Source organism: Leuciscus leuciscus (assembly GCF_965113295.1).
Source record: "Leuciscus leuciscus genome assembly, chromosome: 10".
NCBI classification, from domain to species: Eukaryota; Metazoa; Chordata; class Actinopteri; order Cypriniformes; family Leuciscidae; genus Leuciscus; species Leuciscus leuciscus.
In genome coordinates this window covers 1,063,109-1,077,983 of record NC_138734.1, presented here as the reverse complement: position 1 = coordinate 1,077,983, position 14,875 = coordinate 1,063,109, and the positions used below count along the sequence as shown (strand labels likewise).

Sequence of the window (14,875 nt, the reverse complement as noted above, 5' to 3'; positions counted from 1 at the left end):
TGCATTTTGCACCATCTGTTCACCCATGAGCTGCTGGTCTGAAACAAGGTGTGTGTTCAGGCGTATTGTTGGCGCATTGCTATTTTGTGGAAACTGAAATAGATTGAGCCATTGACCAACAAAAACCTGGTCTAAAGTCAATGGCGCAATTTTTAAAGGACGCATTAGTAATATGAGCCTTTAGGCGGGTCTATAATGCACGTACACTTTGCTTATTACACACACACACACTCTGCTTATTACACACACAGGGATGCGCAACAGCACACAAACATGCCAAATATTAAAAATAAAAGGATTACAATGTAAAAGATTATTATTGTGTACATAAATAAATGGTGGATCCGGCTTGTCCCGTAGATGGTCTGTTTGCGCTTTAACCTCACACACACACACACACACACACACACACACACACACACACACACACACACACACACACACACACACACACACACAAACACACACAGCTATAACCTCGCGCACAAGCATATCTGGAGAAGCGTTCAGTTTTTCCGCTTGCAAATTCCTCAACTGGCTTTTAAAGGGAATGGGAGACGAGACTCTGATTGGTTTATTTCACGTTACGCCCAAAACACACCCATTACTCAATAAGAGAATAGAGACAAAACACACCCATTACTCATTAAGAGAATAGAGACAAAGCACACCCATTACTCATTAAGAGAATAGAGACAAAACACACCCATTACTCATTAAGAGAATAGAGACGACCCTCTTAGATCATGCGCCGGGAGCGCCGACCATTTTTCCCGTCATTAAACTAGCAAAAGTGGATTTGCACTTGCGCCGTGCGCTTTAGACCATGCGCTTAGATTGTTAAAATAGGGCCCAGAATGTTATGTGTGTGACATGTGTAGTGTGTGTAGTTACTTGGCCCCGCGCAGGTCCAGATCTCTGGTGACGGCCTGTCGGGCCCCGGCCCCGCTGAAGTACAGAGCCGTTCCCTCCACCAGAACCCCACAGTCCGTACAGGGAGACCCGCCCTCCAGCGCCTGCCACTGCGGCCCACGGGCCCCGACCCACTCGAAGCGCTCCTTCAGCGACGCCTGCAGGGGACAGCGAGAGAGTGAGATGTGTGTGTGATGGTGTGTGTGTGTGTGTCAAGTCAAGTCAAGTCAAGTCAAGTCAAGTCAAGTCAAGTCAAGTATATTTGTATAGCGCTTTTCACAATACAGATTGTATCAAAGCAGCTTCACAGTATTAAATTAAAATAATACAACAAAGTTTGTTTCAAGAGGTAAAATTAAATTAAATATCCCCAAAATATCCCCAACTGAGCAAGCCAAAGGCAACAGTGGCAAGGAACCGAAAAACTCCATCAAGTGACCTAATGGTGTCCTAAAACTCCATCAGGTGACCTAATGGAGAAAAAAAAAACCTTGGGAGAACCCAGGCTCAGTCGGGGGCCAGTTCTCCTCTGGCATTTATGAGCTAGAGGCCGGATTGTAGTTTGAACGGTAAGATTATATGAATGCCTGGCTGAAGAGATGCGACTTTAATCTAGTTTTAAACTGGGAGAGCGAGTCTGAGCAACGAACAGTATCAGGAAGGCTATTCCAGAGTTTTGGAGCCAAATGTGAAAACACTCTCCCTCCTTTGGTGGTTCTGGATATCCTAGGTATGACCAAAAGGATATTTAGTGAATTTAGTGATCTTAAAGAGCGCGATGGATTATAGGGCGATAGAAGATCCGTTAAATAGACTGGAGCTAAGCCGTTTAGGGCTTTATAAGTCAGTAGCAATACCTTGTAATTAATACGGAACTTTATAGGTAACCAATGGCCGGGTTGGCCACGCCCAGGAAATAACAGCTGATAAACGACACGTCACAGCTGTCAGATGACGCTTCTGAGGAAGACTGCAGGTTGCAGTCGAAACATGTCAAGGTAAAGAAAAAGTTTTTTTCTCCACCTGAACTTTTTAGTCTTTTTAGAAGAAAAACTATCCAAATTTAAATTTTTGAACAACCAATGCAGCGATGATAAAATTGGTGTTATATGATCATATTTTCTTGATCTCGTAAGAACTCTAGCGGCGGCATTTTGGACTAACTGTAGCTTGTTTATTGAGGATGCAGGACAACCAGCTAATAAAGCATTACAGTAATCCAGTCTCGAGGTCATGAATGCATGAACTAACTTTTCTGCATCAGAAACTGATAGCATATTACGTAGCTTAGCAATGTTTCTAAGGTGGAAAAAGGCTGTTTTTGTAACATATGAAATATGATTTTCAAAAGACAGGTTGCAATCGAGTATAACACCCAGGTCTTTTACTGTAGAGGATAAAGTAACAGGACATCCTATGATGTTAAAGTTGTATTGTGCGAGGTTTTGTGGGCGGTTTTTTGAACCGATAAGTATTACCTCTGTCTTGTCTGGATTTAATAAAAGAAAATTACGCGTCATCCAATCTTTTATATCTTTAACACACTCTGTCAATTTGGAAAATTTAGCGTTTTCATCCGGCCGTGATGAAATATATATTTGAGTGTCATCAGCATAACAATGGAAACTAATTCCATGTTTCCTTATAATATTTCCAAGTGGCATCATATATATATTGGTGGTGGTGGTTGAGGAGAGATCCCCTGATATGATTGTAAAAGCGATTTGGGTGTACAGTAGTACATATGAAAGTGCTATATAAATGCCTGATTCTATTCTATTCTATTCTATTCTATTCTATTCTATTCTATTCTATTCTATTCTATATTGAGAATAACAGAGGGCCTAACACAGATCCCTGCGGCACTCCATAGTTTACAGGAGTTATGATCGATTTTTCGCCATTTAAATAGACAAAATGGTAGCGGTCAGATAGGTATGATTTGAACCAGCTTAATGCTTGTCCTTGAACACCAGTATAATTTTGTAGTCGATCTAAGAGTATTGTGTGATCTATAGTATCGAACGCAGCACTAAGATCAAGTAAAACTAGTATTGAGATACAGCCTTGGTCAGAAGCTAAAAGTAAATCATTTGTGATTTTAACGAGCGCAGTTTCAGTGCTATGATGCGGTCTGAATCCAGACTGAAACTTTTCATAGATCTCATTTTGTTGCAAGAAAGAGCCCAGTTGAGCGGACACCACTTTTTCTAATATTTTAGACATAAATGGAAGATTTGAAATGGGTCTATAATTTGCTAGATTATTATGATCTAATTGTGGTTTCTTAATGAGAGGTTTTATAACTGCCAGTTTAAATGTTCTTGGAACATGACCTAAAGATAAAGACGAGTTAATAATATTGAGGAGAGGCTCTTCCACTACAGGTAACACTTCTTTCAGTAGTTTAGTTGGTATAGGATCTAATAAACATGTTGTTGTTTTAGATGTAGTGATAAGTTTATTTAACTCTTTTTGTTCTTTAGTTGTAAAGCACTGTAATTGTTCTTGCGGGGTGATAATTGAAGCTGAATTATAAGGCGCAATTGAAGATTGAACGTTTACAATTGTGGTTCTGATGCTTTCTATTTTAACCCTAACCCTTCTCAGTGAAGAAGTTCATGAAATCATTACTACTGAACTGTAAAGGGATATTTTGTTCGGGTGACGTCTGTTTATTTGTTAGTCTAGCCACGGTGTTAAATAAAAACCTTGGATTGTTTTGGTTGTTTTCTATTAGTTTGCGGAGGTGCTCAGCCCTGGCCGCTTTTAGGGCCTTTTTATAACGTGACATACTGTCTTTCCACGCGATTCTAAAGACCTCTAAATTAGTTTGTTTCCATTTACGCTCTAAAATACGGGTTTCTCTCTTTAAAACATGCGTAGTATTGTTATACCATGGTGCTTTCATTTTCTCTCTGACCTTTTTTAATTTAATAGGTGCAACCACATCCAATGTTCTAGAGAGAATGGTGCTCATAGTGCTAGTTAGTTCTAGTTCATCTGTTTGTTTGGGTTCAGGCAGCAGCTGAGACAGATTAGATAAGCAATTTGAGAAATTATCTATGGTGGATGGGAGGATTGTTCTGCCTGGTTGATAACGCGACACCGCATGACATATTACAGCAGTACGTAATATGCAAGTTACCATGTAGTGATCAGTGATATCATCACTTTGTGGAATGATATCAATATCGGTTGGATCGGTTCCATGTGATATAATTAAATCGAGTGTATGATGATGAGTTGGTCCGGTGACGTTTTGCTTGACCCCAAATGAATTTAATAAATCTGTAAACGCAGCCCCTAACGCATCATTTGGATTATCTACGTGTATGTTAAAATCTCCAACAATTAGTGCTTTATCGACATTGACTAATAGGTCTGAGAGAAAATCTGCAAACTCTTTCAGGAAATCAGCGTAAGGCCCTGGCGGTCTATATACGGTAGCCAAGGCTAGAGATAATAGGGATGTTTTTCTAACATCTAAGAGCGTAACATTTAGTACAAGTACTTCAAATGAAATAAACTTATAACCCGTTTTCTGAGTAACATTGATAATATCTCTATAGATGGTTGCAACACCACCGCCACGACCAATCAGACGGGGCTCATGCTTATAACAGTATCCAGATGGAGTAGACTCATTTAGACCGAAATAATCATTTGGTTTAAGCCCAACTGCCTTAGGTGTGAGTGATCTAATGTTTAGAAGACCTAGCTTTAGAAATTGTTTTTGTTTACTAATAGCAACATTTTCTGTTTTAATAACAATTAGATTTTTCCTAGATCCTGCATTAGATTTATTATTTGATCTCACTAAACGAGGAATAGACACGGTTTCTATGCAATGTTCTACACTAGTATTTATATCAGTTAAATTGGTGCAGCAGAGACTATGATTTGGACTTTTGGTTACTAGTCAAAGGGTATTTAACATTTTGGAGATGTTATCCGACAAAAGATCCGCTCCGAATCTGCTTGGGTGTAAGCCATCAGCACGGAAAAGCCTAGGACGCTCCCAAAACAGATTCCAATTATTTACAAAGAGCAGTTTCTGCTCATTGCACCATGACATTAACCATTCATTTAGCGCAAATAATCTGCTGAACTTTTCATGCCCTAGTCGGTACGTGGGAAGCGGTCCTGACACAATGATCGTTGTTTCAGGCGATGTGCTGCGTACCGTATCGATCAGATTCCTGAAGTCTTTCTTCAGAATCTCCGTCTGGCGCAACCTGATGTCGTTCACTCCCGCGTGCAGGACCACAGTTCCGACGCGCTCGTCACCGTTCAGGATCTCGGGAACGCGAGCAGCGATTTCAGAAACACGAGCACCAGGAAAGCAGTGACTGTGCACCTTACTTTTACCTAACGTAGCGTGTACGTGCCGAACGATGGAATCGGCGATGATCACAGCATCGTGTTCTGTTTCGCGAAGAGGGGAGAAGCGGTTTTGTGTGGATAACTCGAAAACCGGGAGGGTCGGAGAAAGTCTTGGTCTAAACCTGACTCGCGTCTTCCGCTGCGGAACTACCCAGGATTCGTGGTGGCGTGTTGGAGCCGGAGTGAACGAGACCATGGCTGATTTCGACCGATGCTGAGGAACGCACGGAGTAGACGCGGTCGGAGTCAGCGGGTTAGTAACGTTAAACACTGATTTGTGTGCATCGGCGCGTGATGTTTCAAGAGCCAAACACCGGTCTCTCAGCTCGGCCTGTCTCAATAAAAGGTTGTGGATCTGTTTCTCAACAGCTTCCAGCTCAGACTGCAGTGCGTGCAGCTCAAATGTGTCCTCACCTGCACCAAAAGGTAGACTACTTACATCTGATATATTCGCCATTTTAACAGATGGACAGTGAGTTAGCAACGAAGCTACCAGTGATGCTATCAATATTAATACTAATTTATGACTGAAGTCTTGGATATAATCCGGGTTTTTTTTAGTGGTAGGGGTGTAGAGTAGACGCACGATAGGCGGAAAAAAAATGTTTGTTTGTAAGTGAGTGTGGAGAAGACGCGTTCAGCCGTGATCCACGGACGTACCTTTAAGAGTATCCAGCGTTGGATCACTAATAGGCTTGAGACGCGTCTGCTCAACAGTCCGCATTGTAACTATGAGGTTTGAGCAGTAGTGCTTCTCAGTGAGGAAAAGTAGAAAATGTTCGTTGTAAGCGAGTTTAAAGAGAAAAATCAAGAATTATAAATCAAATCGATAGAGCTCCAAAAACAACAACGCATTCAGATGCGCATTCATGTGTGTGTGTACCTTCAGAGAGGCGCTGGCGTAACAGCTGAGCCCGGAGAAGCCCGGGTCACACAGGCACTGCTGGTCCAGACAGTCTCCATGACCTCCACAGTGTTTCTCACACACAGGACCGATGTAGAAGTTCTCCAGCGCCCACTGCAGATCCGAATGCCTCTGATAGAAGCGGAAGCGCACCGTTCTATAACAACATACACATATAGAGGATCACAATGTATTCACCTATTATCTATTACATTCATAATAGCATCAAAGGAAACAATAAAATACAAATAATGAATACAAATAACAAAAAAATCCAAAATGGTAAGTATCTGACGTGTCTGCGAGGCTGTCCGGCAGAGGATAGATGGCTCGCCTCCACCCGTCGGCAGGGAAGAACACTGACGGCTGGGACACCTGTCCTCCACAGCGCGGGTCCGCAGGCAAACACTGAGGCACCAGGTACTTCCAGGTCACGCCGAAGTTCACCGAGTACTGGACGTGAACCTGTCTCTCCGCAGGCTTCTCCGGCGCGCTGCAGCCCACCGCAATCTGACACAAAACACACAACCACTGTCAGTACTCGTCAGGTCAGGGATTGTACAGATAATGTACATCCAGCCGGTTGTTATCTCAGAATAAACCCGACAGGGTGAGCAGGATCAGGTCTTCATCAGCCTGAAGGGGGTTTATTCTAAGAGAACACACACACACACACACACACACACACACACACACACACACACACACACACACACATACACACACACACACACACACACACACACACACACACACATACACACACACACCTGAAGGGGTTTATTCTGAGATAACACACACACAACTGAAGGGATTTATTCTGAGATAACACACACACACACACACACACACACACACACACACACACACACACACACACACACACACACACCTGAAGGGGTTTATTCTGAGATAACACAAACACACACACACACACACACACCTGAAGGGGTTTATTCTGAGATAACACAAACACACACACACACACACACACCTGAAGGGGTTTATTCTGAGATAACACACACACACACACACACACACACACACACACACACACACACACACCTGAAGGGGTTTATTCTGAGATAACACACACACACACACACACACACACACACACACACACACACACACACACACACACACACACACACACACACACACACACACACACACACACACACACACACACCTGAAGGGGTTTATTCTGAGATCACACACACACACACACACACACACACACACACACACACACACACACACACACACACACACACACCTGAAGGGGTTTATTCTGAGATCACACACACACACACACACACACACACACACACACACACACACACACACACACACACACACACACACACACACCTGAAGGGGTTTATTCTGAGATAACACACACACACACACACACACACACACACACCTGAAGGGGTTTATTCTGAGATAACACAAACACACACACACACACACACACACACACCTGAAGGGGTTTATTCTGAGATAACACAAACACACACACACACACACACCTGAAGGGGTTTATTCTGAGATAACACACACACACACACACACACACACACACACACACACACACACCTGAAGGGGTTTATTCTGAGATAACACACACACACACACACACACACACACACATGAAGGGGTTTATTCTGAGATCACACACACACACACACACACACACACACACACACACACACACACACACACACACACCTGAAGGGGTTTATTCTGAGATAACACACACACACACACACACACACACACACCTGAAGGGGTTTATTCTGAGATCACACACACACACACACACACACACACACACACACACACACACTCACACACCTGAAGGGGTTTATTCTGAGATAACAACCGGCTCGATGTACATTATCCCGCTTATTACACGGATACTTGCCACATCAGTAAATAATCAGACACAAAATATTGATCTGAGTTGAAATATTTTATCAGGTGTTTAAACGCAAAGCTTCCGCGGAGAGAGCAGTTTCAGCGGCGAGATCAAACTAGACGGATATTTAAAGATACGGTATACAGTCATACCACTTATTACACAGCATTTCACTACATAAATAATTATGGGGATCAGAGATATTGATTTCAGATTAAACTGTTTTAAAATCGTACCTGTTTTTATCTTATAATCCAACAGTGTACAAAACAATAGTTACAAAATGGCAGGTTTGTATTATATTGAATGAATGAATGAATGAATGAATGAGGCATTTATATTGTGCTTTTTTATATTTACTACAGTACACCCAAAGCGCTTTACATTCCAGTCAGGGGATCTCCTCAACACCACCAGTATTATGCTCTGGAATGTCGTGAAGTAAAAGTTTTCCAAAATAAAAATACTCAGATAAAGTTAACTTAATTCAACTCAAGCGCAGTAACAAAATAGAAATACTGTTCCCGTCCACCACTGGAAATCGGTGTGTAGACCAACGACAGCAGGTGTGTGTTACTGAGTGTTTACCTTGAACTGCATGACCCAGCCTTTGGCAGGAAGTATGTCGTGTGTGACGGCGTACACTTCCTGTCCGTCAGTGTTTCCACACACCATGACTCCGTCTGGAGAACTGCAGAAGCGCTTGACGGAGCAGTCTTCAGAAAACAGCCAGTGATCACTCACTGAAAGGAAACAGATTCAAGTGAACATGTGTGCTGTCTACAGAGAAGAGGTGAGAGTTACGCCCCGTGACCCCGCGACCTGCTCATGTGCAACTGATTTAGATCAACAAGTGATTTAAAGAGGAGCTATTCTGCTTTTCTCACATGCTCATCTTTGCTGTTTGAGCATGAACAAGCTATCGTCCCTCCAGCCGGAGTTGACCTCTCTGTCATCTAGATCAAAGATGCCCAAACACCCGTGAGGAACTTTGATTTGGCCCGCCATGTCATGAGGGGAAAAATATAAAATAATCTGCCATTGAAGTACACGTGTGCCGTTTATTCTGTAAGACTGTTAATCGTGGCAATTGCTATGCACAATATCGTTGCCGTGGGAACTTCAAAACACTGTGAATAATTCTAGATAACATTTTAACTTTTTTCATTTCTCTGAACTTACAGAAGTTTAATTTCCATCACCTAATGAAGATTCAGAGCGCTCTAACGCAACCCTGATGGGCTGTTTAACACTACAATAATGTGTAACTATAAGCCATGTAATAAACATAATTTCGCTCTTTATTTAATTATTGTGCTTAAAGAAGGATATTATTCCCTTATTAATAATAGACTTCATTTTAATTTTAATTATGAAATACAAATATACTCTGTCTAATTGCATATTATAAACTATTATTTATGTTTGGATTAATTTAAATGTTAATTTAGTTTCTTAAATGTTCAAGATTCTTTTCTTTATTATTAAATTTTTCTAAAGGTAACTAAAACTTAAAAAAATGGCAATACAGTTTCTTTGTTAAAACTTTATCAATCTGCTTAACTTATCCAGTTTGATTTTCAGAGTTTTAAAATTAAGAAATCATAAATCAGGGGAACCAAGTCTAACCACTTTAAATTTAATATAGAAGTTTGATATAATGCAACTTTTACTTTCTGCCCACAGAATTCGATTTTTGGCCCTTCGTAGTAAAACGTTAGGACACTTGTCTCTGTCCTCCAGAGTAATCTGCCATGTTTCGTACCGATGGTCTCCTCGTGATGGGGTGTAGCGCTGGTGTGTGTGCCATCGGCCGGCGCTCGCTCGTGACTGGGCAGAGCTACTCCTCCAAACGTGTCTGAGATCTGAGCGTGAGCGTCTGAGCCGGAGATCAGCACATTATCCAGAGCCCAGTCGCTGCGATCGGCCCCGTCGTGCTGAGGCTGCCACCAGCGGATCCGAACGCCCTCGACCCGAGCCTCAGCCGGAAGCAGAACATTCACAAACCTGCGGGAGAACAGATCACACAACACATCACATTCACCACATCACAGATCACACAACACATCACATTCACCACACATCACAGATCACACAACACATCACAGATCACACAACACATCACATTCACCACATCACAGATCATACAACACATCACATTCACATTCACAAACCTGCGGGAGAACAGATCATACAACACATCTCATCACATAATAATCTTTCATATTTCACTCTGCTTTCAATACCATGAGAAAGATCTGGTTTTTTAAATTATTTTTGGGAGATTTTCCTTCACAACTTGAAATGGTCGGAAAATAAACCAAATTTTAAATTATGCTACCGATTCAAAGTTTGGGGTCTGCAAGATTTTTTACGTTTAAAAAAATAAAAAATTAAGAAGTCTCTATTGCTCACCTAGGCTGCATTTATTTGATCAGAAATACAGTAAAAACTGTGAAATATTATTGTAATGTAAATCAGCTGTTTTCTATGTGAATATATCTGCCCTCTCTCCTCCAGGCCAGCACGCGCTACTCCCTCTAACCCCTGGTTATCTGAGGTTCTTCGGGAACACCGGACCGAACTCAGGGCAGCGGAGAGGAAATGGCACAAATCAAAAGACGCATCTGACCTGAGTATGTATCAATCTCTCCTCTCCTCCTTTTCTGTTGATGTTCATGCTGCAAAATCTTCATACTTCCACAACAAGATCAACAGCTCCTCCAACACACGATTACTCTTCAAGACATTCAACTCTCTCCTCTGTCCACCTCCACCACCTCCCGCCTCCTCCTTAACTGCTAACGATTTTGCGACCTTCTTCACCAACAAAACAACAGCTATCAGCAGTCAGTTCTCAGCTCCACACACACAGGAACCCAGACCGACCCCTTCCACAGCCAATACCCCTCTGTCCTCCTTTTCTTCGCTAACCGAGGAAGAAGTATCTACACTTCTCCTCTCCAGTCACCCTACCACCTGCCCGCTTGACCCCATCCCCTCACACCTTCTACAAGCCATCTCTCCCACACTTCTACCATCACTCACACACATCATCAACTCATCCCTCCACACTGGCACCTTCCCTACAGCATTCAAGCAGGCTCGGGTTACTCCATTGCTCAAAAAACCAACGCTAAACACATCATTTGTAGAGAATTACAGACCTATCTCTCTCCTACCATTCATTGCGAAGACACTTGAAAGAGCTGTCTTCAACCAACTAACATCCTTCTTGTCTCTAAACAACCAGCTGGATGTCAACCAATCTGGCTTCAAGAAAGGACATTCAACTGAGACTGCATTACTGTCAGTCACAGAAGCCCTACGGATCGCAAAAGCTGCTTCCAAATCTTCAGTCCTCATTCTCCTGGATCTGTCTGCTGCCTTCGACATGGTGAATCATCAGATCCTTCTGTCCACCCTCTCATCACTGGGCATCACAGGAACTTCACTCCACTGGTTTGAGTCCTATCTCACAGGTAGGTCCTTCAAGGTCGCATGGAGAGGTGAGGTATCCAGAGCACATCAGCTGACCACAGGGGTTCCCCAGGGTACAGTTCTTGGTCCCCTCCTCTTCTCCATCTACACCACATCACTGAGACACATCATACAGGCACACGGTTTTTCCTACCACTGCTATGCTGATGACACACAGCTCTTCCTCTCCTTTCAACCAGATGATCCCACAGTAGCTGCACGGGTCTCAAGCTGTCTGGCGGACATCTCCACATGGATGAAGGAACATCACCTGCAGCTCAACCTGGCAAAGACTGAGCTTCTCGTCCTCCCTGCCAATCCATCTCTACAGCACGACTTCACCATCCAGCTAGAGTCATCATTAATCACCCCATCAAGATCGGTCAGAAATCTTGGAATAACGTTTGATGACCAGCTGACCTTCACAGATCACATTTCAAAGACAGCTCGATCATGCAGGTTTGCACTGCACAACATCAGGAAGATCAGGCCTTTCCTAACTGAGCATGCAACACAACTTATCGTCCAGGCCCTGGTCATCTCTAGGCTTGACTACTGCAATGCCCTTCTGGCTGGACTCCCAGCATGTGCGACCAAACCCCTACAGATGATCCAGAATGCTGCAGCTCGTCTTGTCTTCAACGAGCCCAAGAGGGCCCACGTCACTCCTCTGTTCATCTCTCTGCACTGGCTACCTCTAGCTGCTCGCATCAAGTTCAAGGCACTGACGCTTGCTTACAGAACTATCACAGGCTCAGCTCCCTCCTACTTTCACTCACTCCTACGAGTCTACATCCCTACCAGACACCTACGATCGGTCAACGAGCGACGTCTCGTGGTTCCATCACAGAAAGCCACAAAATCACTTTCCAGAACATTCTCATTCACAGTTCCATGCTGGTGGAACGCTCTCCCCACCCTCATCCGGAATGCAGAATCCCTGACAACATTCAAAAAACAGCTGAAAACCAATCTCTTCCGTGAGCACTTAACCTTATAAAAAAAAAATATATAAAAAAATCCTTTCCCTTCGAAACACCACTTATCAGGCTTATGCTACTCTGAATAATACCTGAACTTCGTATTTTGAGCACTTCCTGCGTTGTTGTTGCTCTTGCCTCTTTATGATGACTCGCTGAATTTAGTCCTAATTTGTAAGTCGCCTTGGATAAAGGCGTCTGCTAAATGACTAAATGTAAATGTAAATATATAGTAAAGTGTAATTTATTCCTGTGATCAAAGCTGAATTTTCAGCATCATTACTCCAGTCTTCAATGTCACATGATATGATGAGGCCGGGGTGCACAAATGATGATGTGTCGTATTGGAGGCACCAGGCGGTCATCCCCCAATCCAACCCCACCCAAGAGGACATCTCCAACAACAGCGCTTGCTGATTATCAAGGGATTCCAACATCTAGTCCTAGTAAGCATACTAAACTCTGGTTTGGAACCAGTGACTACTGTGAAAGGGCAGTTGACAACCCGGGAAAGACCTGGTGACAGCCTGAAGAGACTGCTGACAGGAGGGAACAGACCCCGACAGGGCTGGCATGGGCTAGCTACCCCTGTCGGCAGGGGCCGGTCACAACACAATGATTCGAAGCCACCCAACCATTGCTACGAAAAATTCAAGAGGAGTCTGCGAGAGCAAGGGCGCAAGATGACACAGTAACAGACCTTGGAACGGAAACGACGACGACACAGATGATCAGCAAGGCAGTTGACGGACTATCAGCACTGGCAGGACACAAACTAAAAAGCTGTATTTGTGGCTGGAATAAGATCACATCTTCACATCAGGGTCTCAAGATCCACCAGGGCAGAAAAAAGTGCCTAAAAGAACTTACCAAAGGACTCGCATTGACCACTACTTCCTCAGAGGTAGGGCAAATCAGTCGGATGAAGCCCAGTGGCAGGATACTCACCACAGCCCACAGGGTATCAGCACCCCAGGGGAAGCTCAGACAAGCACAGCTCGATGGCTCGATGAACAGGTTGATGGCTAATTTCGCTGGTACTTAAAGCTAAGTGACAATAAAGGCTACTACTACTACTACTATTACTCCACCAACGGACATGAGCCCAGACCCTATCCAGTCACAGCCAGCGGTAGAGAGGAAAATGGATGGACGAAAGCCTCAAATTCTGTGGCCCAAATCCTGCCAGAAAAAGGAGTGGGGAACCATCGACACAGACCTCGTCCATCTCCTAGAAGGTCTGAAAGGGGGTGTCGAAAGAAAATTGGAGAAGATAGGAGAGATCATATACAGCTACGGCACAGAGAGATTCGGAGAGAAACGCAAGGGCCACAGTACTCAGAAGGAACCCTCAGCCTATCTTAAGTCCAGAAAGCAGCAAGAGATTGAGCAACTTGTGAAAGAGAGAAGATGACTGAGAAGGCAGTGGAAGAAGGCCACAGAGGTGGAAAGGGAAGAAACTGAGGTGTTACAGGGTGACAGCAAGCAGCGCCTTGCAACGCTGCGAAGAGCAGAATGCTTGAGAAAGCAATGTAAGAAGAAAGATCGAACAAGGACTGCCTTCTATAGGCCTATGTCACACTTCCTGCTTCCGGAACACGGAGTAGGGATTCAGAACTTCCGGTCAACAGTATTTCTCGATAAGGATTTAGATTATCAGCCATAATGTCTAAACCATCCGAGGTAGACTGACCACGAGCTATGAGGTTGTGAAACGAAGGTTTTTGCTCCTGTAGAAGCTATAAGTTCGTATGAAATCAACCTTGTTTTAAGAAAAACATGTTTTATCCGCGATCTTATGAAAAAAAACTACACAATCCTAAGCGTAGCAGCAACATCTGCTGATTGGTCCAACTCGCTGTTACCATAGAAACGTTTACCTTACTGGCGAACGGCCCGCCGCTGTTGTTGTAGTGTACCGGGTTGCTCTGCGTCAGGACGTAGACAGCCATACCTCAGCTTTCACGCTTTTCCACTTGAGAGTTTTCATTTACCATCCAAACCACATCGTCATATGTGACTTCAGGCAGGTTGCGGAGAGATTTGGTCCAGCGGTATCTATCGGACTCCGCCATTGTAAAAAGCTAACCGGAAGAGCCTTATCCCTACTAAAAGACGGACGGTCTTCAATTTTTTCGTGACATAGGCCTATAGAGATCCCTACAAGTTCGCCAAAGACCTCTTTGTCAAGGAGAAAACCGGGACTCTCAAAGTACCTGTGAGAAAACTGGAGGAGCACCTGAGAAAGACCTACTCCAACAATCAGAGGCATGTGCCAGCCACCATCCC

The 14,875-nt window shown here is 43.6% G+C and overlaps 2 protein-coding genes across 4 annotated transcripts in view; one reads left to right on the top strand and one right to left on the bottom strand.

Moving 5' to 3' along the window:
- Positions 1–14,875, bottom strand: part of reln (reelin) — a 181,520-nt gene that overhangs the window by 34,291 nt on the left and 132,354 nt on the right. For all 3 annotated transcript variants that reach the window (XM_082182128.1, XM_082182130.1, XM_082182129.1), the window contains exons 50-54: positions 9,892–10,133; positions 8,715–8,869; positions 6,498–6,712; positions 6,182–6,359; positions 895–1,070 (exon numbers count right to left, since the gene is read on the bottom strand). In XM_082182128.1, coding sequence (XP_082038254.1) covers positions 895–1,070; positions 6,182–6,359; positions 6,498–6,712; positions 8,715–8,869; positions 9,892–10,133 — 966 coding nt within the window. The remainder of the gene's footprint in view (positions 1–894; positions 1,071–6,181; positions 6,360–6,497; positions 6,713–8,714; positions 8,870–9,891; positions 10,134–14,875) is intronic.
- On the top strand, positions 10,250–13,211 carry LOC309507796 (uncharacterized protein). Its single transcript, XM_082182213.1, has 2 exons — positions 10,250–11,608; positions 11,807–13,211. The coding sequence occupies exons 1-2, from the start codon at positions 10,765–10,767 to the stop codon at positions 12,604–12,606; spliced, it is 1,644 nt and encodes a 547-aa protein (XP_082038339.1). The 5' UTR covers positions 10,250–10,764; the 3' UTR covers positions 12,607–13,211.

Bases quoted from the DNA above. Each gene is read 5' to 3' on its own strand.
- LOC309507796 (XM_082182213.1), top strand. From the start codon at position 10,765: ATGTATCAATCTCTCCTCTCCTCCTTTTCTGTTGATGTTCATGCTGCA. The intron at 11,609-11,806 runs GTAGGTCCTTCA...CCTTTCAACCAG, and splicing joins GTTTGAGTCCTATCTCACAG to ATGATCCCACAGTAGCTGCA.